Raw genomic sequence first — 26,457 nt, forward strand, 5'->3', positions numbered from 1 at the left:
TCTGAGCTGTGCAATGCAGGTCAGGCTGGGTGGTCTGAATCATTTGTCTAGCCTTCAAAACCTGTGAACATGTGTCAGGAGAAAGGTGGGATTAGGGTTTGTCCAGTTCATTGCACAAAAGCAATCATGCTAATTGTACTGACACCCCAGTTTGCACTGGGAGAGTCGCCCAGTACTGCTTTTTATGAGAACCCACCTCAGGAGCCAGTTAATGCTGAACTGACCCACAGCAGGCTTATGTGATGACAGAGAGGCCACAAATGGCCTCCTGCCCCAGTTTCCTTCATGATATGTTTCCTTGCATCCACTGGATCAATTTTATCTGAAATGTTTGCTGCCCCTGAGCAGTGAGGAAGAGGCAGGAATGCTAAAGATAACTCTGTAAACAGAGAAGGCATAGAGGGGTCAGAGGTGGATCAATATGTTGCCTTAGCCAAGGGGATGAATGAATTGTAACTGAGGACAGACCACCAAAACAAAATTTCGTTCTTAAAGACAAATCACAGATGATTTTCTTGCCTGCATGAGACAAAAGTCCAGATTCCTGGGAAAATCAGGAAACAAGAATAATAGTAATATTATTAATAGAAATACTACTATTACAACCAGTAATAATTATTATAATAGTAATAGTAATCCAGACATGCCTCTACAGAAGAGCTGAGTAGGTGTGGGTTCAGCTGCCCCTTGCCTTTGCAGGTGAAATGCAGTGAGCATCTGGGTACTTGCACACCCGGGATGCCCCCTGCAGCCTGCAAGAGACTTGCACAGGAATAAATGCTGACTTTCTGCAGTACCCAAACAAGCGTCCCAGCAGCTCTTTCTGGGTGTGATTTCTCCTTCTTTCAGGCACCTCTTTGTTCTGTTTCCTGACATCTGTAGCCCCATCTCCATTATTCCTTTTGCTGCCTTTTCTTCCCCACACTGCTCCTGGTTCCCTGTCCTGTGTGGGTCCCAGGCTCTCTGCCAGCCATGTCAATGTCAAGATCATGTGCGGTAGGAGAGGCTGCAGGGGCTAGGGAAGATACCCCTGATGCCACCCAGTTTGGAGAGCAGGATTGTTCCTGCAGGGAGAGAAGGATGCAGCAAAAAGAGTGGAGAATCAGGGTGGGAAGGTCCTGGTTTCACTGATCCACTCTTAGGACTGAGAAACAAACAAAACTTCCATCTCTTGGGAGAGCAAGGATTTCAGGTTCCCCTTAGTTAACTAGGTACCAAGAGGTGCTGCTGTCTGATGCTCAGAAATGTTGTGTCTGCCTGGGCTCCTCTTCATTGCAGGGGTCTCTGCATTGCACAAATCCTGCTCCCCAGAACTGTGTCCCCAGTCCAACCACTTTTCCCAAACCTTGTTGAAAGCATTCTGAAAGCTTTTCTTTCATAGCTTCTCCTCTTCCAGCAGCCCACCCATCATTTCTCCAGGGACTCCATTCCCACCCAGTGCTTCTGCCCCTCCTGAAAGGCTCAGCTCTGATGGCAAGGGGAGCTCAAATACCCCAGGACACTTAGAACAGCCCCTTCCCAGCTCATTTAGCCACCATGAATCCATAGTGAAATCCTTGCTTTAAATGCCAAAAGGGTCCCTGTTTTGCATTTGGTATTTAAGGACTTGATGAAATATCAAGGCAATAAGCGGCTGATCTCCACCTGACTGGGCATGAACCCTCAGCTATGAAGCCATCATCACGGTCCTTGCATCTTAATTTCCACTTGTTTCTTCATTTTTTGCTCCCTCCTGCCACTGCCACCCCATGCAACAACAAGTCACATTTTCCATCAAGGATTTCCCCTGCTCATCTGTCATGTCTCCTTCCCCTGCTCCATTTGATTAATTGGCAAGGCACCAGCACTTGTAGCAGCAGACATCACAACCACTGACGCAAGAACTTTGTTTATCCACCCTCGGCTCTGTAGTATGATACTGAATAAACAGACTGGGAAAAAAAACGGGTTAAGTCTCCATTCAGATATCAAAGTGCTGTTTTCCCTTCTAACATTAAACTCTGTGGGAGGGGGTCCACTAACACAATTCTGCTAGGTACTCAGTCATGGGTAGTGGGAGGAGAGTCTTGCTGGAAAAGTACTCAGAAATGCTGTACCCATCAGCTCTCCAGCACTGGCTTGGAGACTTATCCTGACGTGCTTCTGACAGGTGCTGCTTCTCCAGGTTCTGGTTCCCCAAAAGACAAAAATCTTTCCCCAAAGCCTTATCTTGCTTAGTTGAATTGGAAGCTCACTGGCTTCGGTGCTGTGGGCTCTGGGCTCCCAGCTGGCAGAAGAGCCTCAACACATTGTCCCTGCATCCTGCTCACTGAGCTGTGTGGAGGTTAATGCACATTCTGGTGCCTATGCTTCTGTCTGTGTCTGGTCAGGAGCACCTCTCCTCCTGCACCCCTTTCCCTCACCCCTTCTCCACCACATATGGGAGGATGGAGTGGGCAGAGAGCATCTCAGCCCTGAGACAACGTATCTGCATTATGGCTCACAGCATGAAAAGGCTGTGTGCCAGAACACAGGCATGAAAGGATGAAACCCTGCTGGGGGGTTTGCCAGAGGCCATTTAGTGACTGCTTGCCTAACCCTTTGCTCCCAGTTTGGGGGGTTGTTTTGTGCTTCTTCAAGTAAGAAAAGTGCACATTTGGGATCTGTCCATCACCCTCACGCTACCAGAGAGCAGAAGACTTCAGGAAGAAGGCACCTTCAAACATCTGACATTGCCTCTCCAGAGGAGAATGAGAAAACACATGAATATTTTAGATCAGGCATTTGTTTTATCTGTTGAAAACTGTGGGTGTTCCTCTAGTGGAAAAGGACCTCATGCAGGGGATTCAAACCAGTAGTACTGCTTTTAAAATCATCTGGAGGCAAGTAAACCTCTACTTCAAGAAGGATTCAAGGTTGCCATGCAGAAACCAAGGATGGCAAAGATCTGTAAGAAAAACCAGCCCTTGGTAACACAAGAGATGTGGAGCAGTTTGTTTCCACAGCAGCAGCAGCAGCCGCGCTGCTCAGAGAGCATCCAGGTGATTCCAGCCCTGGGAAAATGGGGACGTTATAAGCTTCTGTGTAAAAGTAGCGTCTATCTTTGCTTCCCTTTTAACAAGATTAGTCTTGCTTTTCTCTCCCTCTTTCTTTTGCTGTCTGCTGGCCACCTCCGTGCTCTCCCGCTAATGTGATTAGCGGTGCATGGGGACCATACTGGCAGCAACTGTCACAAAGATCTCTGCTTACTTGAGTGCACCTCTTTCCTCAATGAAACATCTTGTGTTTATGGTCACAGGGGGTATTGTTAACTCCTGGATTCGAATAGAAAGGGATATTTACGACCCTCCCATAAAAGTTGATTCAGGGAGACATTTAGGAAAGAAAGGGACAGAAGACAGATGTGTTTCCTACCACAGATGCTGAGGAGGTTCAATTGTTCTGCATATGTAATGACTTTTTATGGTTCCTTACAAACACTTTCCACACTGCTAGAAAGGTGCCTAAGTCAAATACGCATAGTTGTTTACAGAGGACAATTTAGTGACCATACAGGACACTACAACTTTATACCTTGTTAAATATGTCAGAGATGGGCATCACTACATGAACAACATGAAGAGGAATATCTGCCTGCACTGAGGAACGGCTACCCTTCTGCCTTCCCCACTGCAGCTCTGCTTTCATTTAACATTTCCTGGGGCTTTCAGAGCATGTTTACTGTCATGCCCATATGATTAACACTTACAGCACCTATTGATTTTTTTCTAACTGAGGCACCTTATCGGTGTTACGTTGACAGCTGCAGTTTGTGTCTTCCCAAAAGAGCAGAAAAAGAAGCCTAAGTCTTCCTAACTGTGCAAACAAATAAGTACTTGTAGGTGACAGGACCGGAAAGGTTGACAGATTATAGGTCTGAAGAGAAGAGTTGACCAGTGACAGAAGCATAATTACAGGCAAGAGAGGAAAAGGAAGATGGCAAATTGCTATGTTATCCTAACAGCAGCCAGCAGATTCTTGGTTACATGATGCTTCCGCCTCAGGCTGGCTGGTTTTACTCTCTGATGTGAGCTCCCACAGGGTGACAAGAGTTAAGGTGAGTGTACAGGAGGAAATTTGTATCTGAGGTGGTGAGATGAGCTTGTGACTATTTACAGCAGTACAAGATCTGGCTAAAGCCACTGACTGGTTCCTCTGTGCTCCTGTGACAGAAACAAAGACATTTCCAAAGAAGTCTTATGCCAAAAACAGTGTGCATAAAGTGGCTGTGCACTGGGATGCCTGCAGAGAAATGCAGCTCATCCCAGCTGCACCCATCATCCTCCCACTGTCATCCAAGGGATCAAGGCTGACATAGACTGATGACAATGTCCTCCTGTCTTGATGCAACAGAAGAAATGGGAAAGATTGGCAACATGAGATCATTGTGCATCTCCTTTTTTGTTCAAACACAAATATTTCCAGCTGGCCTGTGTGTTTGCAGAATAACAGTGCTAAGGAGGGTTTCATTAGACTGACTCAGACTCTTACAAAGTTAGCTATGAATTTAAATCCCAAGCAGGACAGGTTGGAGTTGTGAGTGGGTGCTTAATTATCAAATGTCCAGATAAAGTCCAGCTTTTTATAATTCAGAGCCACTATGTGGGCAGTGTTATCAGGGCTACTGTACCTGCCAGACTGATTTCCTGCAGTGTGCAATTCTGCATGGGAACATTTCAAAAAGGATTATGACCAGGTTCCCTGCATAGACAAGTGATTTCTAATGATTTTATAGCAATGGATACCAATGAATACCAATGTCACTACTGCATTCTCATGTCATGAGTATCCGTTCATTACTCTGGGAAAATATAACATTCCCAGATGGGGAAGCTTTCTTTGTCTGGTAAATAATTAATAATGAAACTACAAGCTGCTGCTTGTCTCATATGCTCATACAACAAATGGTACTTTCTTTGCCTATGAACGAGCAAGGTAAAAACCTCATGGGATAAGACAGCATGTCTGCAAAAGCCAAACCTCACTAGCTAGAAAAATATGGGTGCAAATGATTGGGGAACAGCCAAGTTCAGTAAAGGCTGGAGTAAAAAAAAATGTTATGACTCACAGAAATCCCTGCTCAGGGAAAGGCAAGCTCAGCCACAGAAATCTCATCTCTCAGGAGATTTCAGGTATGCTCCATCCAGATTTCCTTTGACGTGGATAAGTGGGCATCCATGACAGTAGCGAAGGCAAGAGTCCCCCTACCCCATGCAGCTGAAGGGAGACAACAATGGAGGCTGGATAGAAGGGGAAGAATGCACATTGCAGAGAGCATCAGACTCTTCCTGCCAGCAACACAGTGCTTCTTAATGTGAGCTTTGTTCATGTTCAACTGCCTTGGGAGAAAATAAGCTCCAGCGTGTGTTTCTGGTTTCCAAGGATCTTGCATTATTTCCAGAAGTACAGGGTCTTAGCTCATCCTCCAAGATGCTCTATTTTCATGACCAACTGTTCTCATCACACGCTTTGCAGGCCAGACCCTCTCATTAGGTCCTCTACCAGCTTTCTTGAGTTTTCAGGAACAAATCCCTTTATTTGAGAACATCTTAATTTCCTTTCTTTTGATGTGAGCAGAAGTGCTACATTATAAAGTACCTACTGATAAGAAAATCCGCTAGCGACCAGTCCAGGAAACCTGACTCTAGGGATATCAGTGACAGCAGCTTTTCATTCATCTCCTGGTTGTGCCTTGGCAATGGCTCCAAGGAGGGTACCACACATGGCAGCACTGGACAGGGGCAGCCAAGCTGGTCTGGAGCACATCAGCTCAAGCACTGAAAGCCATTGAGACCATGTTGTCTCTCTGTGTTTGACCATGGTCCCAGCCCCACACTGATGAAGCCCTTCCCACCAGCCACTCAAAGTCAGTGCTGCCCTTCCTAGGCAGTGGGTTTGTGTCTTGACGATGCTGGCTGCAAGAGCAAGCTCTCAGTTGTTACCTTGCCCAGATTAGCCTTGTTTTAACTCATGTAGGCTTTTGAATCCCAGCTCTCTGCCGCCCTAGTGATTTGACTGAGCCCAGGATGTGGCCTTGCATGTTAGGGTGGAGCACAGCCCTGCCATAAAGGGGGAATGTTGTGAGCACTGAGGAAATGAAGCCAGGAATGCTGAGATTTCTTGGCCATAAAAAACATGCTGCAGGCTGTGTCTTGCTGAGTAATGTTAGTTCCCAAGGTTTTTTCCCTTGCTGTTGTCATAAAACCTCAGTGAAATCACCTACAATCTTCAGAAGTTGTGTGCAGGAGGGGGTATAAATGTAGAGCCCATTGTTGGAGCCTGTAGAGACTCTTCTGCTTAAACTGGCTTGCACTGGTATGGCTTTGCTGGGCTCAATGGCATGGTCATCAACTCAGATCTCAGGAATTAATTAATCATCATTTTCTTCCATGAAAACACACAACTCTGCTAAGAAAATTTTTGAAAAAGGGAGTCTGTGCTGGGCTCCAAAACCTTGCTGTTTCATCCGTCTCATTAGGGACAGGGCATCTACCTAGCAGGACTGTTTCATGTGGGAGGTAGATCTGCAAGCTGGTGGCAAACCAATGGACCAAAGCACAGAAAACAAGCAAACTCAACCAATAGGCACTTTTACAAGGGCAACTGCAAACACCGCAACACATCACTGTGCTAGTTCTCTTAATGAGGTAAGAAGACTTCTCCCAAGAGCATGAGCCAAATCACTCAGCCCTCTACTCCCCAAAATCTGCTACAGCAGGGAAAGGCAGTTTCCTCTGAGGCAGATGATGTTTTTAAGACACCCATCAGAGGCACGGCAGCTGCTTGCTATGGAGCACAGCAACATCTTTCAGGTGGGCAGAGAAAATGGAGACTAAAGTAGAGAGCCAGAGAGTAAATCTGGTTGGTGACTTATCATCCACATTGGTTATAGTCCCACACTTGCATATAGATATAAAGTAGAATAGTGAAAAGTATTTGGTTTTGCCAGCTTGATGAGGAGTGAAGAAGAGCTTTATATTTTTCTGTTTACTGTGATGGAGATATGGAGACTTTTCAACAGAAGACTGTTTTGTTTGCAGTCCTTTCCAGAAAGCACAGTGCATATTTGCCCAGCTTCCAGCAGCTGGGGGGTCTGGTGGACTACATCTTCACAGAGAGCTTTCTGTTTAAACACATTCAGAATTAGGCCTTTGAATTTAATGTTGACCCTGACTAAGTGTCACAGCCAGCACTGTGGGACAGCTACAGTCTTTGGACCTGGCTCTAAAGTGATTAAAGTGACTTGACTGAACTGACTTGTCACTCCCCAGCTCACAACTGATTAACCATGACCAGAGTAACACCTTCAGATGAGCGGGTAAGGGAGAACCATGCACTGCTGAGGCACTTGTTCTGTGTTTGTAACAGCCCAGTGAAAGGCTGGAACCCCTACTGGGAGATGCCAAGGGCTGGATGAACATGTAGCACAGCCTCTTGCCCCAGACTTCAGCATGCAGATTTATGAATAAGCACAAAATGTGGGTGAATTTTTCACCCACAAATGGCCAAAGGGAGCTGAGAGGATCTGGGAAGACAAACACATAACAAAACAATCAAAGCAAAGTGTGATAGAGATCGACCACAATCAGGTAATAATTGTAGGGAATTCTTGGTTTAAACCGTAAGCCTACACAAAAGCATTTTTCTTTCTTTGATGACTGCACTGTCCTTGTTCTCCTTCCATGTCCTTAACTCCGGGATCTTATTACATCCACTCACGTCACCTTAGCTTAATTAGGGATGTGTGAAATAGCCAGAATGTTAATGCTGAATTTCTGGCTCAAGTATGCACAAAGTATGAATAAATCACTAGGCAGAAAATATCCAAACCTGTTATCTGATAGAAAGAAACCTTTCTGTGGGAACAACAAAAGCAAAATTTTGGCCTTTATTTTCAAAAGAAAGGCAAAAATCAGAGGACAATTCAAACAAGCAGATTGATCTCAAACAGATTGCTTTGAGGTGTTTTGTGGTTCAGACAATGTTGGGTTTCTTTCCATTCTGAGTCAAACCAAACTTTGCAGTTGGAAGTTCCCCACAAAAACTGAGTTCAAGTCCTTTCCCCTCCCAGCAGAGCTTGGCATAGCTTCGTCTGTCCCTACTTGCCCCAAGCTGGCTCAATGCAGACCTGGTGTTATGGTCCCAGCCTCACATCTTCAGACAGCATCACGCCACACTCCCACAGGTATCTCCATCCTCATCCTATGAAAGTACCACTCCAATGGGTACTGTGCTCCCCTCATCCATTTCAGGTGCTTGGAAGTGGTTTCTGCTCCTAGCACAAGGTGCCAACCCTGTATTTTGTTCGTGGGGAAATCTCAAGGCATAAGCAGAAGACCTGGGCCTAAGGGCTTTGTGGTTGGAACACAACCACCGTGTTCAGGGGTCCATCCCTGAGCAGCACGGATTCAGTCTAAGGCACACAAATGATCCCTGTTTTGGCTCTGTTTTCAGCACACGTATGGTCTCTGTCTGTACCCTGGGGAAAATGGCCTCGCCTCTGAGTCTCCAGCAGGAGAATCCCTTCCTTCTCAGAAGTGCTGGGAGACAAGGACTACACATGGGAAGGGTAAACGTAAAAGCTATGGCAGCTGCCTTATCTCTCACTTTGTAAACTAAGTGTATGGAAATTACCTAAGGAACAAAACCTGCAAAGTATCCTCATTATCCCTTTCTTTGTGGAGTTTACTGTAAACTGGCAGGCTTTGGATCTTAATTTGCTGGGAAGTGCAGTAATGTAATTAGCTAAACTGATAACAACATGAGTTGTGTGAATTCTTCAGAGGAAAGGAAGAATGTGCTAGACAAAGAGAGAAGTAAAAGGAAGAAGAAAAAAATGCTTTCTTTGGCAAGAAATATTTTTTTCAGTATGTCAATGATATCATGGAAGATTTGTTTTGGTCAGAGGGAATGTCATGCTCAAGTATTTTCTTCATTAAAAAGGACACAATTTCTACAATTTCTAGAAACCCTTAATTATTTTAAAGAAATAAAATTCATGCATATTCTGAAACAAAGTACTTTTTTTTTTCCGCCTAAGAAACACGTTCCCTGTCCTGAATTTTTCCTTGCTTGCCTACAGCAGTTAAAAAAAAAATCTTGGGGAAAGCATCTCCCAACAAACACAAAAGCCCCATTTCCCACTGTCTATCACAGGTCAAGCTCTGCCTGAGTCTGGCCCCCTGCACTGCTTGTGAGGCACCACGGGCTCTTTCCAAATCCAAACCTTGTCAGAGATCCGAGCAGTCTTTCTGCTTCGTGCTGCCATCTCTGCTTGCAAAAGCTTTGCTGAGGGCCATGCAAAGCTCCAGCAGTGTGAACCTCATGAGGTTCAGCCATCCACATCCCTGGGCGAGGGGTTGCCCGTGCCAGTCCTGGTGACCAGAAGAAATTTTCATGGGCTTGTGAACGGAAGAACGGGATGAAGAAAGCAAGTTTCTCTTGTCACTAGATGGCTCTATCTCCTTTCACTAAACCCACACGGTTTTCTTTCTACAGCCTCAGATCTGCAGCCTGACAGCTGTGTGCTTGCAGGGTCATCAGCCACATCTGGGAAGGGAAATCTCTGAGAGGTGGAAAAATTCACCTGGGCCTTGATGATGGTTTTCATTATGTCCTTGGCAATTTCCCTGAGTAAAACAAATACTGTTGCAAGAAAACTCATGCTTTGAGATTTGTATGAAATGGTACCCTTGTGGAAAAGTTCTACGAAGATTTCCTCATCTCAGACTTCTTCAGCAGCTATGCTGTGCAGATTGAAACCAAAAAGGGAGGAATTCCAGAAGCTACTGGGCATTTAACTCAGGAGCAGGCTGATGGAGGGACAGGAACTTCTCTTCTTCAATCCTTTATTAGGTGGGAGACAAAGAGCTGTCTCCCAGCACAGTCCTGAGATGACGCAGACTGGTGGGATGAGGCTTTCCAGGTTCCTTGTGCACCCCACCAGCCACCCCTGGGGTCACCTGGCACCCACCCAAGGGTTGCTGCCCCCATATCAGCAAGTGCCATCCTGTCCCACACTCAGTTCCTGGGACCTGCGTCTTCTTGGAGGCTGCAGTTTGAAGACACAAATTTACCTTCTGAAGATGTTCAGAGACAAGGAGCTCACTGCCACAGCCCATGCACAGCAGCCTGAAGGAAGGTCTGGGGCAATGGAGGCAGTGGGGAACAGAGTGCTGCACGGAAGCCATCCCATTTTTTGACCCATGATGGTGGTACGACACTTCTGGGATTTCGGCTTCTGTGAAGTGGAGCAGCAGGCAGCTCTGCCTGTTGGAACACAGTGTTGGCATTTAAATGAGGGGACGCTGAACTCTGACTGTGCAGTAGGCAGAGGACATGCACCAAAGCCCTGTGGACATTTGCTGCCACAAACCCTTACACTGACAGCCACATTTTCATGTGTTGGATGTCTCTAAGTAACTGAGAAGCTACTGCAGGTCTGACTCTGGACAAGCAAGCAGATCAGATTGTTGTTTTTCCCCAGGAAAAATACTATTATGTTGAAAAAAAACCCTCAATATATTCAGGGCTTTCTCTGGCTGTGTTGGCTCAAGGCTGAGTATTTTATCAGCTGCCAGATCTCTCAAGTGTATTCAAGTAATGTTTGAAGCAAAATTCCTGCCTGGAAAAAGTTACTGTGAAAGACCAGGAGCATTTTTCTACCAATTTCGAAAGGATTTGGATCAGGCCCTGAGGAACTAGTCCAGCATCTCCCCCTCATATCAGCAGCCTCTGTGCTTTGAGGACACAACCCTTGTAATAAAAACTGTTTGCAGGGGTATTTGAAGGATCACAGCTTCAGCTGTACAAACGACACAAGACACGAGTGACCACAGTGGGAAAGGAAGCAAATTCGCTTATTTAGATAATTCACAGGCATTTGAGACAAATGTTGCTGTCTAACACATTACTGACAGACTAATAATTCTGTCTGGTGAAGCAGCAATTATAACAATAGTTATGGTCCACTAAAACAACCAACCCTCCTAGCCACTGCTGCTGGGAAAGGAGGCGTAAGACTGTGTTTCTCCTTCATCTGAGTGAACAGACCATGTGTCACAGAAGCATCCCATGGGGCTTGGCTGGGAGAGGAAGGGCTCACTGAGCTAGTGACTGGCAGCTTCAGAGGATGCCTTGCTTTTATGGCCCCAGATAGCTGCAGGCATAATTTTGCACCTGCAGTTTTGATCAGACAGATAACTGTAGCCCTTATTGACCCACGTTCATGTGATGCCTTGAGAGGCCAGTGCTGTGAGCACAAACAGTTGTGGCTTATTAGGAAGGGCGCTGTTTGCAGAGCAGACATAGTGCTGGGTGTCATGTCCCTTCTGAAAACTGCCTGTGCTGTGAGTCAGTATAACCCCATCAATCACAGAATCACAGAATGGGTCAGGCTGGAAGGGACCACAAGGGGTCATCTGGACCAAACTCTCTGCTCATGCAGGGCCATCCCAGAGCCCATGGCACAGGAAGGCATCCAGACTTTTCTTGAATATCTTCAATGAAGGAGACTCCACAACCTCTCTGGGCATTCTGTTCCAGGGTGCAATCACTGCAAAGTTCTTACCCATGTTCATCTGAACTTCCTGTGCATCAGTTTCTGCCCTTCTGTCCCACTGCTTGGCACAATATCCTTCCAGCAGGCAGCTCCTTCCCAGAGTTGAGCTGGGGAACTGAGGAGTATCTCTACCCACCTCAGGGGACTACCATAGTGAAAAGGAAAACTGGGGCCATTTTGTTTTAACCTGGTCTTGTCCGATCCTGTCTAATGGCTGGGTGAGCTGAATGTATGGGTAACAAAATCCTCAAGGCTGAATGCAGGAATGGGGTGAAAAGACGTGTTTCCCAGAAGAGGGACCGTCCATTATCTCACAGTCCATGGAGGGGTTGTGCCCAAGTCTCCTTTCCCCCATCCCACTCAGAAGGAGCTCATGGAGAACCGGATTACAGAGTCAGGTTTTTCCCTTCTTTTCATGCAAGTCATGGGAGATTGGCAGAGATCCAAGACCCAGGGAGCAATATGAACTGACTGGCCCCAAACTGTGTAAGGAACACCTGGAACTTGGTTCCAATTTGCTTTGTATGACATACAGAAAATTTTATTCCAACTAAGTGGGTCAGGATAGTCGGCGGGAGGATTGATGGGCAGCAGAGGGCTCTGCGTGTTGCTCCCCACAGCTCTGCTGTGCAACTTCACCATTGCTTACATCCCATGCTTCCCACAGACAGGAGGAAAAATCAACTAATGCAGATTTCCTCTGTTTCTTCTCTTCAGGGAATCAGTCTATTGAGAAATTCATTAAAATCCACTGTGCCTGAGATAGAAAAACATCACCTGACAAGAAAATGCTCTTACGGAAAACAAGTCTTTGATAGCTTTACATGCTTCTTGAACACAGGGAACGCCAGTCAATAACGTTCCTTGTGGCCTAAAAGCAGAAACATCTGTCAGAGGCGGCTTGCTGGGCTGAATATAGCAGCAGGAAAGCCCAACTGATTAACTCCATCCTCTTCCTAACATGTTTTTGTGGTTCCCAGAAATCCCTAGAAAGGGCTCCTGAGGACACTGGCACCATTACAAGCCAGCTATAATTCAGTAAACAGAGAGATGAAGAAAACATTATCCTGACTGCAGTTCACCTCTGGCATCCAGGTTGCATAATTCACATGTACTTCATCCTACGCTCCTTTAGCTGTCCAGCAGCCTTGTGGTTTAGGAAAAAAGGAAAAGCGAGCCCACACTCGATGAAGGAAAGAATAAAGTGATTGTTGTGAGGAGGAAAAGAGAGTTGGGGTCCATACAGTTTTGCAAGTAGACTGGAGCAGGGGAAACTGGTAGAAAAGATTAGAGCAGTAATACAGTAGACACAGGAAGTACTTCCAGTGTGTCTGGGCTGATCCTTCTTAGTGCAACCACCCAGCAGGACCCCTTCTCCCAACCCCTGCTCTTTTCATCCACATTTGTAAATTCATCTCTATAAAAAAAGCTAAAATTACTTCTTTGGTACATTTTACTTCTGTCCTACCTTACATGTGACAGTTCACCATGCACAGCTGAGGGACTTCTCCAAAAACTGCAGGAAGTCTCCTGACAACTCTTGCCAACTCCATCACAATTCTTCCCCTTACTCTCTGGAATGTAGAAAGGCCCTTTTTTTCAGACGTGTGTCTGGTCTTGTTGCAGGATTGTTGAACCACTAAAGCAGTCAGGGTCTCAAAACTTGTTGGGACCAGCACAGAACACATAAACAGTAGTTAGTGTAATTCTTAAGTCACAGTCTCTGCGTCCCACTGCCACTGGACCATGGCCAAGAGACCTCTAGATATATGGTGCCCCAAGCAAACAAAGTTTTTCATGCAGGGGAATAATTTCTGCAATTACAGAGCTACTCTGGAAGCACTTTTAAACATATTTATCTCCATTTTAATAGACATTCAAATAACTTCTGTGTAATGTTCATAAACATAAAATCATTTTAATTCAACTTTGCTGAACAAAGAGAAGCAACTTACCTTGGAGATGAGGTAAATACCACTACTTATAGAAGAATGGTGGGATGGGAAAATGAAACAGCCTTTGGTAGAAAATGATATGTGGCCCATTCACTCAGCAGTTCTTCTGAGGGAGATGAGTATGCACAGAACCATGTGAAGTCTTTCTCTGATTGATACTTAATTCTGAGTAGATCCTGGTATCTTAAAGAAATAGCTTCAATCAGAGTCTGAGGGATTTACTCTGTGGGGGTTTTACATGTGTGTGAAGGAGTTCAGTGCTGTTTTTTCCTTGATTATTAGAATTTATCAGCTGAAATGTGGACCTCGCTCTGGAAATGTGTATCCTCAGACTTAATTTTTCTCCATTGCAAATGTCTACCTCTTAGCAGGTTTACCTTTCACCTTCTACAGTGGAAAATTATAACATCACATCTGAAAGGCAAACCACTCTCTTTCTAGCTCTCCTAGAGGACTCTTCAAAATCCTCCCTCTCATAGTCAAGTCAGAAGACATCAAAAATACAACACAATGAGAATCCCTCTCACCTTGAGCCACCCACTACTTATATATTTCCAAAACTGGATTAAAATTCCCAGAGGACTCTGCTAAAATCTCAAACTGGCATTGCATAGCACAAAATCCAATGTGAAGAATATTTGTTCTCTGTATAGCCAGTAGCAACATTTCCAAAGTTTTCTGCCTTGCATGCTATTTCCTCACCTGTTTTATGAGCAGCCTGAGGCAATATCATGTTTTCACAGGAAAGGAAAAAAGAGTTCTCAAAAAAGGAACATTTATAACCTCTTTTTTAACTTTCTGGTTTGTTTTTTATTGCAATTCCCAGACCAAAAAATGCCCAAACAACCTAAACCACAGTAAAACTTTCTTTTATGTATTTGGTTAGTATTTGTTAGAAGCTGAGATTTTTCTCAGACTGACTACCCTGCTGAAAAGAAGCTGATTTCTTGCCATTGCTTTGTGATGGTTTGACTGACTCAGCCTTCGCCTTAATCCTGCTACAGATGAATAAGAAACATCTCCCGGGGCCATGGGGATCTGCTCCTGGCCGGCATGAACTCCTCATTCTACCCATCTTCCCTCCCTGCAATTAGGTTCCCCGTCCTTGGGCACTCCTGCCACCTCACTTCATGTGTCCCTTCCCTCCTCCAGTCCCCACACATTGGATTCCAAACCCTTATTCCCCCTATCTTTCTTCCCCCAGTTCCCCAGCCTGCTCCAAGCATCGCCATCTGCTCAGGCTTTACAGTCCTGAGGACACAAACAAGAAAGAAGGATTGGGAATTTTTTCTCCACAGGATGGTTCCCTTGTCACAATCATATCCCAGCTTTTTTGCCCTGTTCCTCACACCCACACTGTGCAGAGAATTGCAGCAGATGGAGGATGTCACCTAAAATAAAGATCGTGTGACAACTCAAATAGAGCAAAACAGAGTAGATGATGTGCTCATAGAATCATTTAGGTTGGAAAGACCTTTAAGACGATCAAGTTCAACCAGTAATCCAGCACTGCCAAGTCCACCTCTAAACCATGTCCCCAAGTACAAGATCTGCACATCTTTTAAATACTTTGAGGGATGGTGACTCAACCACTTCCCCAGGCAACCTGTTCCAATGCCTTAAAATCCTTCCCTGAACATTTTTTCCCTAATATACATCTAACCTCCCATGGCACAACGTGACACCATTTCCTCTGGTCTGGTCACCTGACACCCGGGAGAAGAGAAAGACCTCCCTCTACCTGCCTGCCACCTTCTTTCAGGCAGTTGTAGAGAGCTATACGGTCCCCCCTGAGCCTTATTTTCCCCAGACTAAACATCCCCAGCTCCCTCAGCTCTAAGTCAGTATCAGGAAGGTGCTGGGCAAGGTATCACAGATCCTCAGCTCAGCTTAGCCTCATGTCCTCTTCCTCTGACTGTACTCTTAGGTGGCCTGGGGACACAGCAGGACCACTGGCTGAGGTGACAGGCTATCTGCCATAGGATCCCAAACAACCCTGAAAACACCTGAATTTTGGGGCAGATGCTTAAGCAGCATGCAGCAGAGGCTGATATCAGAGCCCATGAGATTCCCCTGGTCTGGACCAGAGGCAAACCAGTATTATGCAGACTCATCCTCGGGCAAGGCAAGAAGCCAAAGCAAACCTGCTCGGAGAGCCTTTGCCCCAGGACATGACCTGGCACCTGCAAAAGCCATGAAATCGTTCTCAGGGAGACAGCAGAGCCCTTATGTCCTTAAAACCTCAGGAGTGTTGTTATGTGTGGCAAGGGACACAGAATTAGACGTGTGGATCTCCGCATGACCGGATCTCCCCTGCTACTGCTGGATTCTGCATCTGGGACAGGGCAACCCTGGATATTCACACAGTCGGGGGAATGAGATGCTGGAAAGCAGTGCCATGGAACAGGACCAGGAGCTCCTGGTCGATGGCAAATTGAACACGGCCCAGCAGTGCCCTGGCAGCCAGGAGGGCCAGCCCTGTCCTGGGGACATCAGGCCCAGCATGGCCAGCCGGGCAAGGGAGGGGATTGTCCCCTCTGCTCTGAGCTGGGGCAGCCTCACCTCCAGTGTTGGGGGCAGCTCTGGGTGCCACAGTATATGAAAGACATTAAGTTGCTAGAGAGCATCCAAAGGAGGGCAACAAGGATGGTAAAGGGTGGGAAGCTGTATGAGGAGCTGCTGTTCAGCCACTGCTCTGTTCAGCCTGCAGGAGAAAGCAGGGAGAGCTCATTGCAGCTACAGCGTCCTCACAGAGGGAAGAAGAGCTGCAGGCATTGATCTCTGTGGTGCCAGGGACAGGGCATGGCAGAGGGAATGCCCTGGAGTTGTGTCAGGGGAGGCTTAGGTTGGATATTAGGAAAAGGTTCTTCACCCAGTGGTTGGGCACTGGAACAGGGTCCCCAGGGAAGCTGTCACAGCACCAGCCTGACAGGGTTCAAGAAGCGTTTGGACACTGCTCTCAGGCCCATGGTGTGACTCGTGGGGATGGTGCTGTGCAGGGCCAGGAGCTGGAATCGGTGATGCCTGCGGGTCCCTTCTGTGATTCCGTGCGGGGAATCACAGAAGGGACCCGTGACAGGAGCACAGGAGCAGCGGCAGGAAGGGCTCTGCGGGTGTCGCTCGGGACGGGCCCCGCTCGCCGCAGCTCCCTCAGAGCCCCCATCAGGGCCCGAGCCCGACACGCGGCCCCGCGCGCGCCCGGCGCACCGGGCACGCGCCGCCACCGCCCCGCCCGCGCGCTTGGTCACGTGCCCTCAAGCATGGCGGGCGCAGAGGGGGACCGCGGCGGCAGCGGCGGGAGCGGCGTTCTCCCCGTCCGCCCGTACATCTGCTCCTTCCCCGGCTGCGACGCCACCTTCAACAAGGCCTGGCGGCTGTCCGCCCACCTCTGCCGGCACACGGGCGAGGTGAGCCGCGCCGGCTGGGAGGGGGCTCTGTGTGACCCCGGCGTGGGCGCCGCGGGGACCGGGCAGGCCGCTTCCCCTCCTCGGGCGTGCCAGAGCACGGCGGGGGCTGCGGGTGGTGGCCTGGGCCGGGTGCGGCCGGGGCATCCCGCTGACTGCGGCCTGCCCGGGGCTGCCGAGCCCCGAGGGGGTGGGTTTGTCTCTGGAACAGCTCCTCTCTTTCAGAGGCCGTATGTTTGCGATTATGAAGGCTGCGGCAAAGGGTTCACGAGGGACTTCCACCGCGCCCGACACCTCCTCACGCACACCGGGGAAAAGCCGTTCGAGTAAGGCCCAAGTTTTTACTTCTTGAGCTGAAGCGCGGTTGTTCTTAAGGAAAGGAAGTTAAGACAGGGCGGTGGTACAGGGTGTGCATGCCTTTGGTGTCATGGGCACTGCCATAAGTGTGCACACAGGGTGGGATCAATCCCCCTGTAACTTTAATATGCTTAAAGAAATGGGCAGATCTCCCCCAAGAATACGTTATTAAAAGGCTAACTTAGCATCTGGCTTTTAGTGTCTTCAAAGCAAACTTCTGTATTTGAGTTGTGAGTTTCAGTAATTCTTCTGTGTGTTGTTCTTGTGCAGTGATTTCTGTATCTGCCTAGGGAACAAGTCACTGACAGCAGTAATAAAAAATGCAGTTCATTTGCAGGTGCACAGCTGATGGGTGCAATGAGAAATTCGGAACAAAATCAAACATGAAGAAGCACGTTGAACGCAAGCATCAAAACCAGCAAAAGCAATATGTGGTGAGTAATTACCTTTGTACTGTACAGTGGAGGCTAAACAAGCTCCTTCTTGTGTATCTGTGAAATACTTCAACTTGCTATTATGTGGTACTTGTTCAAATACCATGACTGGGATTTCAGCAAACATGTGAACTGAACTGTCATTATTTGGACTCTAATGATAACTTAATTTCCCCAATAGTGTGACTTTGAAGGCTGTAACAAGTCTTTTAAGAAGCATCAACAACTTAAAGTTCATCAATGTCAGCACACCAATGAACCTCCCTTCAAGTACGTGGATAATTTCAATACTGAACTTTCAGACCCAAACACTGTAAATAAAAACAGTTGCATTTTCTCAGCCTTTTCATTGATGTGGTAGTAAAACAAAAAACAACAACCAGTTTGTAGTCAGGGCTACAAGTATATTCCTTTGCTCAGTGATCTGTTTTGAGCAGCAGTCTTGGTGCTCTGTAACTTCAGCATTCCAGCAGTTTTTATAAAAAAATAACACAACCCACGATGGTGGGGGGGACACACATCTGTAGGCAAAGGGAAACTTGGATTATTTTGTTCATTTTAATTGTTCTTGACTGAACAAAAAATAGGTAGATATGGTGAAAGAAATTAAACCACTGGTTTTTTTGTACGTAGATGTGATAAAGAAGGATGTGGAAAGTGTTTCTCTACTCCAAGTCGACTAAAGCGGCATGAGAAGATACATGAAGGTAAAACTGTTTTTTCTTTTTAAGTTATGTTTCAGCAAAGGAAAAAGGACTGCTTACAGTGCAGAGGATGCACGGGTGCATGACAGATCTGAAAGTGTTCTGGGCCTGGTGATCCAGACAAGACAAGAACACCTGTTTGGAACAGGAAAGTGGGATATAACTGCGGGGCATCGCAGTGTTCAGTTATGGTGTATTTGTGGCAGTCTGGGCAGAGCTCAGGATTCCTTCAGTGATTTCTTCTCCTGAGGTTCTTCCTTGCAAATAATCCATCTTTTGAAGATGGGCTGATGATTAAGGCATTAGCCTAGATGTCCAGAGCTTAGGATCAGTTGCCAGTTCTGCCACAAATTTCCTTGGGAGCCTTGGCAGAACCATGTGTATTTTTAGTTGTTAATGAACCTGTGTGAGAGGCTTTTAAGTGAAATCATCGTGATGAGCTCGTGTACATTTGAGCTAATCCTGCTGCTCTCCTATCCTTTCTTCCACTGACAGATAACCAGCTTTCCAATGATAGGAAAAAACCAAAACTAAACCAAACAGTCTAGGAAGAGTACCCAGAAGGCTGTGATTGGTACTGTGATTCTCTTTTTTTAAGACAAGGATTTGCTCATAGCTTTGGAGCATTCTGGTCTCAGGATTTGAATAGTGTTGATTTTCTGTGGCTTCTGCCTGCTTGATAGAATGGTAGAATCTCTTTAGACTCTGAAATATTGTGTTACTGTATGGTCAGTAGTTCCTTTTAATATGCAGGACAGATATTTATATGTAACTAATACATATTACTAGTTATTTTCATCTGTTTGAGAGAAAGTGTATGGCTGGGAGGAAGTAGCTTTACTGCAGCAAGGAGAGAGAGTTTCACAAAATCATTTAGGTCAGAAAGGATCTCTGGAGGTTATCTGGTCCAGCTCCCTACTCAAGGCTGGGCCAGCTAGAGCAGGTTGTTGAGAACTGCATCCAATGGTGTTGAGTGTTTCCAAGGCTAGGGCTTCCACAGCATCTCTGGACAACTGGTGTCAGTGATACAAGGTTTCTTACTTCAAACTGTTAGGATTTTCTCTTGTTCTAATTTGTGTTGATTGTCTCTTATCCTATTCCTGTGCAGTATGGGAGGAGACAAGGAATAACTTGCTTTTAATTTTCAAATGTTAGAAGTGGAGTTCCCCCTTGTAAAACTGGACTGTTTGCCAGACCCTCTGTGATTGTGAACATCTGTCCTGTCTAACAGGCTATGCATGCAAGAAGGAAAACTGCTCATATATTGGAAAAACTTGGACAGAACTTCTGAAACATAATAAAGTCAGTCATACAGGTAAATTCCAAATGCTTTCATAAACTTGTGATACAAATAGGAAACCAACTGCTGATCTGAAGAGGAGTCCTTGCTGTACTCATTTCGTTAACTTGTCATTGTCACCAAACTTGTCTACTAACTTCACTGGTAAAGTGGCTGTCACTCCAGCTAGACCTTTGATGAAAATGCTGCTCAATATACTAACTTAACTTTGTGATTCAGTTAAGAAAAAATTGTTCTAGGTAGGATTTCAGATCTGGATAATTCATACTGCATTATCTTTCTGAAGTCTCTAAGTTCTTTGCATTTCATGTTGATTTTAGCATTGTTCTGATAGACCACCAGGCTTTGATTCTGAGCTGTAAGAAATTGTTAATTTGTACTCTGCTTTTCTCCCACTTAGAGCCAATAGTCTGCAGTGAATGTAACAAAACTTTTAAACGGAAGGATTACCTCAAGCAGCATCAAAAGACACATGCTGTGGAGAGGGAAGTCTGCCGCTGCCCCAGAGAAGGATGTGGAAGAACTTACACAACTTTATTTAACCTTCAAAGCCATATCTTCTCTTTTCATGAGGAGAAAAAACCATTCTCTTGTGATTATCCAGGCTGTGGAAAAGTGTTTGCAATGAAAGTATGTGTTTTTCTAACTGTTCTTATCTGAATCCCATTATCTGAAATTAGATAATTAACTCCTTTTTTTCTCCTGCTCTTTGTAAGTGTAGCAGAGCCTAGCAAGGCATGCAGTTGTACATGATCCCGAAAAGAGAAAGCTGAACTTGAAAGTAAGTTACACTCCTGGAAAAGTCTTCTCACCCCTACCATGTCACTGCAGAGAAGGGTAAATGTTACTTGTTTCAGAATGTGACTTCAAGCAGGAAAACAGATTAAATATCTAAGTAATTTGTGAAATTCTTAATTTGTGAAGCTCCTCTAGCTAATGCAGTCCTGGCCTGTACAATGCTTTTTTCCCCCACCACAACAGTAGTCTGCTCCACAGACATGTTAAGTTGACTAATTCTGGCTCTATTTCTGCCAGGCAAAGCGTTCTCGTCCCAAGAGGAGCTTAGCTTCTCGTCTCAGTGGCTACGTTCCTCCCAAAAAGCAGCAAGGAAAGGAGGAGGTTGTGATGGAAAGCAAGACGGTGGATAAGCTCATGGAAAATGGAATACCAGCCACTGACATTCGGACTCTGTAGCAAAGGTTAACCAAGACAGTATTCTTCACAGAATGACCAATGCAAAGCTCAACAATAACTTTATCTGAAGTTAATTTTTTTTATTATTATTTTTTAAATAAATATATATTGTTTACAGTGCTTCCGAAAGTCACTGATGCAACTCATTTGACTTCAGATCTTCGTTTTCATCTTTCTTTACTGTATTGTTTTTCTTGATTTCCATCTTCTGGTGTTCTTTCAACTCTTTGTCAGACATGTGCCTCAAAACACAGGTACTCACTCCTTCTCTAGCAACTTTTGGCTTGGAAAGATAAGTGGCTTTCTCAGATACAGTCTCCAAAATCTGATCAAAAAGCATGAACTAAAAAGGAGGAGAATAATGCAACTAAATGAACACACAAATACAGACAGAAAAATATTTCAAGCTGGTCTGCTTAGTTTAGCTATTAGCTGAAACAAGCTAGTTGCTAGTCCCAGTTTGAGCACTTCAGCTTGTCCTTTCCTAATTGTTCTTTACTCAGAAGCAGGTTTAGGCAAGTCACTAGAAGGGTATTCAGCCATTTCCTAACATTTAGGCTGGACTGCTGACTCACAGTGTCTTCAAGGGTGTCCATGAGAGTGGGCTAATCTGATTCTTCCCCACCCTCCTCTTCCTCCAGATTCAGATATATTATATGAGGCTTTTGTCTTAAGGGGTAGTATTGTTCTAACGTTGGCAGGACCTGGTAGTATTGAACTGAGTGGCAACAGTGCCTTCAGGTAACACACTGAATTCCTAACCTCATTATTAAGCCTTGAAATTTAAGGACAGTGTAAATCAGGACTATGTAATGAAGTGTTCTGTTCCCTTCCATTGTCAGTTCTTCCTGTTACCCCTTCCCTGTGAATTTAACTTCCTATAAAAAGTTTTGTTCTTTTTGGATGAAGTGCTATCACACTTTTCCCCAGCAATTTAGTTAGGACAATTGTCAAGAATACCTAATTCACTACAGCCATTATGGGGAGAAAAAAAATACACTGAATGTTTATTTAAAAATCCCTTTTTGTGAATGACAGTGAAGTCTCAAGGCCCTGCAATTATACTGGGAAGTTGCCATCAGCTTCTTAAGATTTTTAGAGATGTTCACTTTGCTAGTCTTGGAACACCTTTCATGTAGGAGTGGACAACTAACCTTAGACAAAGTTGCATAAATGCAGCTTCAGAACTGCTGGTGAAATAATCCAGCTAAAATACAAATTTTTTGAAACCCCACTGTTAAAGTTTTCAGTGGGTGAGCTGGCTAAAGCCATAGATAAGAAAATTTCACTGGCCCCATTAATAAGGTGGTGCTGCAGAGGAATAGGAACTGCTTACACTTTGCTGCCCAAGCCAGTGCTGCAGCTGGATTCTTAAGGAAGCATGGTATTTGAACTCTCTCTGGGACTACTTTTCTACACCCGTGTTTGAAGTGGAGCAGCTTAAAGCAGGCAACCATTACTTGCACAGGACCTAGATCTTCACTGAGATACTAAAAATCTTGGCAGTACCCAACAGGGAAGGTCAATACAGCTGCAGCTGTTTAATGAAATTGACAGGTGCATCTTTCAGGAGTGCACTTACCATGTCTGTACTGCCACCTTTTGCTTGCCGGATGGTAATTTTAACGTGGTGTTTCTTTTCAATCCACACTGCTATCTGTTTAGTCTTGGTCTCTAAGTCGTTCTTGGCAATAGATGAAGAAAACGATAACTCCTTCTGAACCACCCCTGTTTGAAAGAGAACTGAAACTGTGCTGACTTAACATTTGACAAACCTGTACTAGTTGCTCTCTTTTATCAGCTTATGGTGCTTTGTCTGCTTGACTCCCTCCTCCCCTGCTGCTTTCTCAGAGCACCCCAATCTCAGTGTCTCAGCATGCACCACTCTCACCTGAGAGGGTGGCTACTCGATACTCACACTCACTGCCGTAACTGGGGGACTAAGCGCATATTTGAGGCACACAGGGAAACCTCTTCAGGTCAGAAGGCTTAAGGTATTTTTCATTACAGTCTCGTTCATACAATCCACAATGTAGGTCTGACAAACAGGTAAGCATTGGATCTGGAATTAAAGACTTAGTGTGCAAATTCCTGTGTTCTGCACATAGGACAGCTGAAGGTAAAAGCTTTGACGTTAGACAGCTCTTCATCTCAAGCCCATTTTATTGAATGGTCAAGTGCAATATTCAACTGGAAGTACCAGTTATTATGCCTTGTAATATATTTGAACGATCTACAGTCTCTTCCTCCTTGAAGATTCTCTAAACCAGTTACCATCTGAATAATATTTTTGTGGTTTCTTGAACACAGCAACTCATTACCACAATAATGTTCTCTAAAATCAGAACTCTACCCAAAGCACAGCTATCTTCGTTAGCCTGAGGATAAGAGAGGATACAAAGTCACATGCCTTTTCCCTTTTCTAAAACCTCTTTGCCAAACTCAGTTTGTTAAACTGCTGGAGCAAGTGGTCTTAAGAAAAAAAGAAACTGAAAAGTGTTCAGCATAAAATTTTGAAAAAATTTCTCTTGCTCTATGCCAGAAAGGGCTCCAGACTTTGTCTTCCTATGAGCAAATGAGGAAGAGAGTGTTTCATGACTACTGGTGACAACTATAGAATTATATTGGTGTTTCTGGTCCTTAGTTTGTAAAAACTGTCTGTCACTCTATGCCTTAGTAAAAGAACAGAAATTCAGCGAGTCTCACTGAACCAGAGCCTAGTTATATTCACTCAAATACAGGTATTTTTAAAAAAGGTCAGCAGATGCCAAAATAGCAAATCCTGAGAGGGCAATAGAAAGCTTCTCGGTGGAAGACTGAACTAATCCAAAATTTTATTTTCACCACTGCAAATCCTTAATAGCGCGGACTGCAGCGACAATGCTTTGGATTTACACAAATACAAGTAAGAGGATTTCATCTGTTGAAACCACTTTTAATGCAGCATTTTTCCAAGTCCTCAGTGCTGTAGTGTTTACAGTGCACATACCTTGCTTTGGGCTTGCTTTCTTCTTCTCTGCACGTTTAAGCTGTTCTTCATGAATCTGCTGCCCAGTCATTAGTCTGTAAACTGGAGGTTCTACATTCTCACGAAGCAGAACCAGCTTCAGGCCATTTTCATCCATAAGTCTGAGTGCCTCTGCTCGGTGCATGTTTCCTAAACTCTCCCCATCCTGGTTGATTACGTGCAAAATACGATAGGGAATTCTTCGCCCAACACTTCCAAATGCTGCTTTCCTTTTTGGTTGTGCGTGAGATTTTTCATTTGTACAAAATGCTTGAGTAAGCCCAAACAGAGCTGACTTCCTAGGGTCAGGTACCACTGTCCAGAATGGAGAAAAGAGCCACTTTTGTGCTGTCTGTGTCAGAAGAGTACCAAAGAACCTTTTTGCGTATCTGTTCTCATTTCTGGTTGCTTGACATAAATGTTTAATTGTGCACAAGGCAGTCATTCTGAGGAAGAAAAAATAAGTTACCTCATCAGTCAGATTCTTATTATATTATAAAGACTTGACTAAAGGGTTCAGTAAACCCTAGTGTTTGCAACTACTCTTTTAAAATGATACATGGTGCTACTATACAGAATGAGCAATCAACAGTCATTTTACAGTAACAAAGGGATTTAACCCAGAGAGAAAACCTGACAAATTAGGAAAATGTATGAGTTGATGTTACCTTCAGTATCTTAAAATCTGAGCCTGAACTCCTTTAAAGAATCCAATACTTCTAGTTCCTTTCTCCTCCCTTTAAAACTGAAATCTAAACAGTTACAGGCATCTATCCTGACATGGTACTCACGAAGCTATAAATTTTCAAACATGTTTCAAAATATACCCGTGCTTGAAGACTACTGAAACTCATCTTTGAGATATTTCTTCCATTGGATTTTTTTTCCCGTTCTTTCCCGGTTCATGACATCCCCCTGGCGATTTTGGTACAGCTGACCATTATTTGTATTTTGTTCAGACCTTCAGAAATCGTCCATTTTCTAACAGCTGCAAAACACTTTGGAAATAATGCGCAAACTGTGAGTATTCTCTGCAGTTTTCCTATTTTATATTTAAAAGGGTGCAATTACAGGAAAAGCCGAGGATGATACCAGAAACCAAACGTGTCATACCAGAGGAGTTGGCAATAGTGGGACCTCTTTTGCCCAGGAGGCAATGTGTCTCTGCTCTATAAATACATGCATGCATACATATATATAGACACATATATGACAGTGTGTAATCATGCATCCATGTGCATACATACACATGGAAAAGGTGTAAACTATCAGCAAGGATAGAAAGCTATTTATAATTTCAAGCAGTGTTGGCACAGGAACAAGTAAAATGACTTGCCTGTGAATAAACTTAGTCTGAAAAGGGAGCCTGGGATGGACTTCACACCTCAGCAGCAGGGACAATGTCCATGCAAACTGCCTCAAGAAGGAGCCAGATGAGTTCATGAACAGGGCAGTCTGATAACAGCTGTGTGCTACAGCTGGATCCAGAACTTAAGCTAGCCATAGGGTGCAGAATTAACAGGATTTCCACAGCAACCTAAAACCGGCTGGTCAAGCTACTGTCCCTTCCTGCCCTGGTCTCTGCCTCTGCCCAGTCCTGTGAAAACAGCTTTTTGTCTGGCTGTGACGACAGCCCTATGACTGAACATCCTCTGCCAACACCCAGCTATCTTCCTGCATCATCACTGCAGCCACACAAAGGCCACAATGTCCTTATTTTTTTAAATGGTTTCCTAAACCAGCTTTGGCTCATGCACTGCAGACTTGAGTGTAGGCAATCACTGCTCCATTACTGAGTTACCTAATTAATCTTCCATTCAGAGGAGCCTGGCTTGCCTTTCAGAGCTACTGATTTAGAAAACCAAGTAACAGTGTCTCAGCAATGGAACAGCAGCGTGTTTTAAGGAAATGTTGTTCTTGCTCTGCTAAATACATGGTGTTGGTGGTATTCTCCTTCATTCTCTGATGCTATTTAAATCTAGTAAGTATAGCCTTAGCTGTCTGAATGCAAATAACCCTTTTCTACGGAAGGGTTTTTCTTCACGTGACACAGCAGATAGGTGTGTTCCGCGTTGTGCACTTCGGTGCTCCTTGTGCAGGCAAGGCCGGCTGACCTGGCTGGGTGGGAGCTCTGCGGAGCGGGCAGCTCCGGCCACGCTGGGAACCGCAGGAGCAGCCGCGCTTCCCGTGCTGGCGCCCGTCCCGGGAGGGGCGCCGCTTCCCGAGGGTGTCCCTCCGGTAAACAGGGCGGAAGGGCTGTACGGGGGTGTGTGACCGTGCCCTGTCCTGTCCGCGTTCCCGGCTGTGCGTGTCGCCGGGGTCACTGCGTGTGCCTGTGGTGTGCCCGTGTGCGTGACGCCCGCGGCTCCCTGTGACCCTCTCTTACCTGCCTGCGGGCCGGGCCGGGCCGAACCGAGCCAAACCGCCGGCCCCGGCCCGCCAAAGCAGCCGAGGGACCGGCCCGAGCCGCCGGGAAGTCGCGGGACGCCCCGCCTCTCCCCCTTCCTTTTCCTCCTGCTCCTCC

General features: G+C 45.5%; 2 protein-coding genes across 5 annotated transcripts; one reads left to right on the plus strand and one right to left on the minus strand.

Annotated features, from left to right (window-relative positions):
* The first annotated feature begins 16,769 nt into the window (after window positions 1-16,769).
* GTF3A (general transcription factor IIIA) lies at window positions 16,770-21,046 on the plus strand. 2 transcript variants are annotated; one of them, XR_010080016.1, is made up of 9 exons: window positions 16,770-16,940; window positions 17,163-17,263; window positions 17,632-17,728; window positions 17,910-17,998; window positions 18,362-18,435; window positions 19,664-19,747; window positions 20,133-20,362; window positions 20,449-20,513; window positions 20,768-20,856. XR_010080016.1 is itself a non-coding variant. In XM_063394716.1 (9 exons), the coding sequence occupies exons 1-9, from the start codon at window positions 16,794-16,796 to the stop codon at window positions 20,924-20,926; spliced, it is 1,041 nt and encodes a 346-aa protein (XP_063250786.1). In that variant the 5' UTR covers window positions 16,770-16,793; the 3' UTR covers window positions 20,927-21,046. The 2 variants fall into 2 exon arrangements, 1 of the variants encoding a protein (XP_063250786.1); XM_063394716.1 differs by having other exon boundaries at window positions 20,454-20,513; window positions 20,768-21,046.
* On the minus strand, window positions 20,986-26,451 carry MTIF3 (mitochondrial translational initiation factor 3). Of its 3 annotated transcripts, none has more exons than XM_063394717.1 (4): window positions 26,320-26,451; window positions 23,916-24,379; window positions 22,509-22,669; window positions 20,986-21,269 (listed from the first exon to the last, which is right to left on the minus strand). In XM_063394717.1, exons 2-4 carry the CDS (start codon window positions 24,376-24,378, stop codon window positions 21,057-21,059), a joined length of 837 nt encoding a protein of 278 aa, XP_063250787.1. In that variant the 5' UTR covers window position 24,379; window positions 26,320-26,451; the 3' UTR covers window positions 20,986-21,056. The 3 variants fall into 3 exon arrangements, with proteins under 3 accessions (XP_063250787.1, XP_063250788.1, XP_063250789.1); XM_063394718.1 differs by lacking the exon at window positions 26,320-26,451 and adding an exon at window positions 24,761-24,912; XM_063394719.1 differs by lacking the exon at window positions 26,320-26,451 and adding an exon at window positions 24,761-24,909 and having other exon boundaries at window positions 22,509-22,654.
* Between the last annotated feature and the right edge of the window lie 6 nt (window positions 26,452-26,457).

Source organism: Prinia subflava, chromosome 3, assembly GCF_021018805.1.
Source record: "Prinia subflava isolate CZ2003 ecotype Zambia chromosome 3, Cam_Psub_1.2, whole genome shotgun sequence".
Taxonomy (NCBI): Eukaryota; Metazoa; Chordata; class Aves; order Passeriformes; family Cisticolidae; genus Prinia; species Prinia subflava.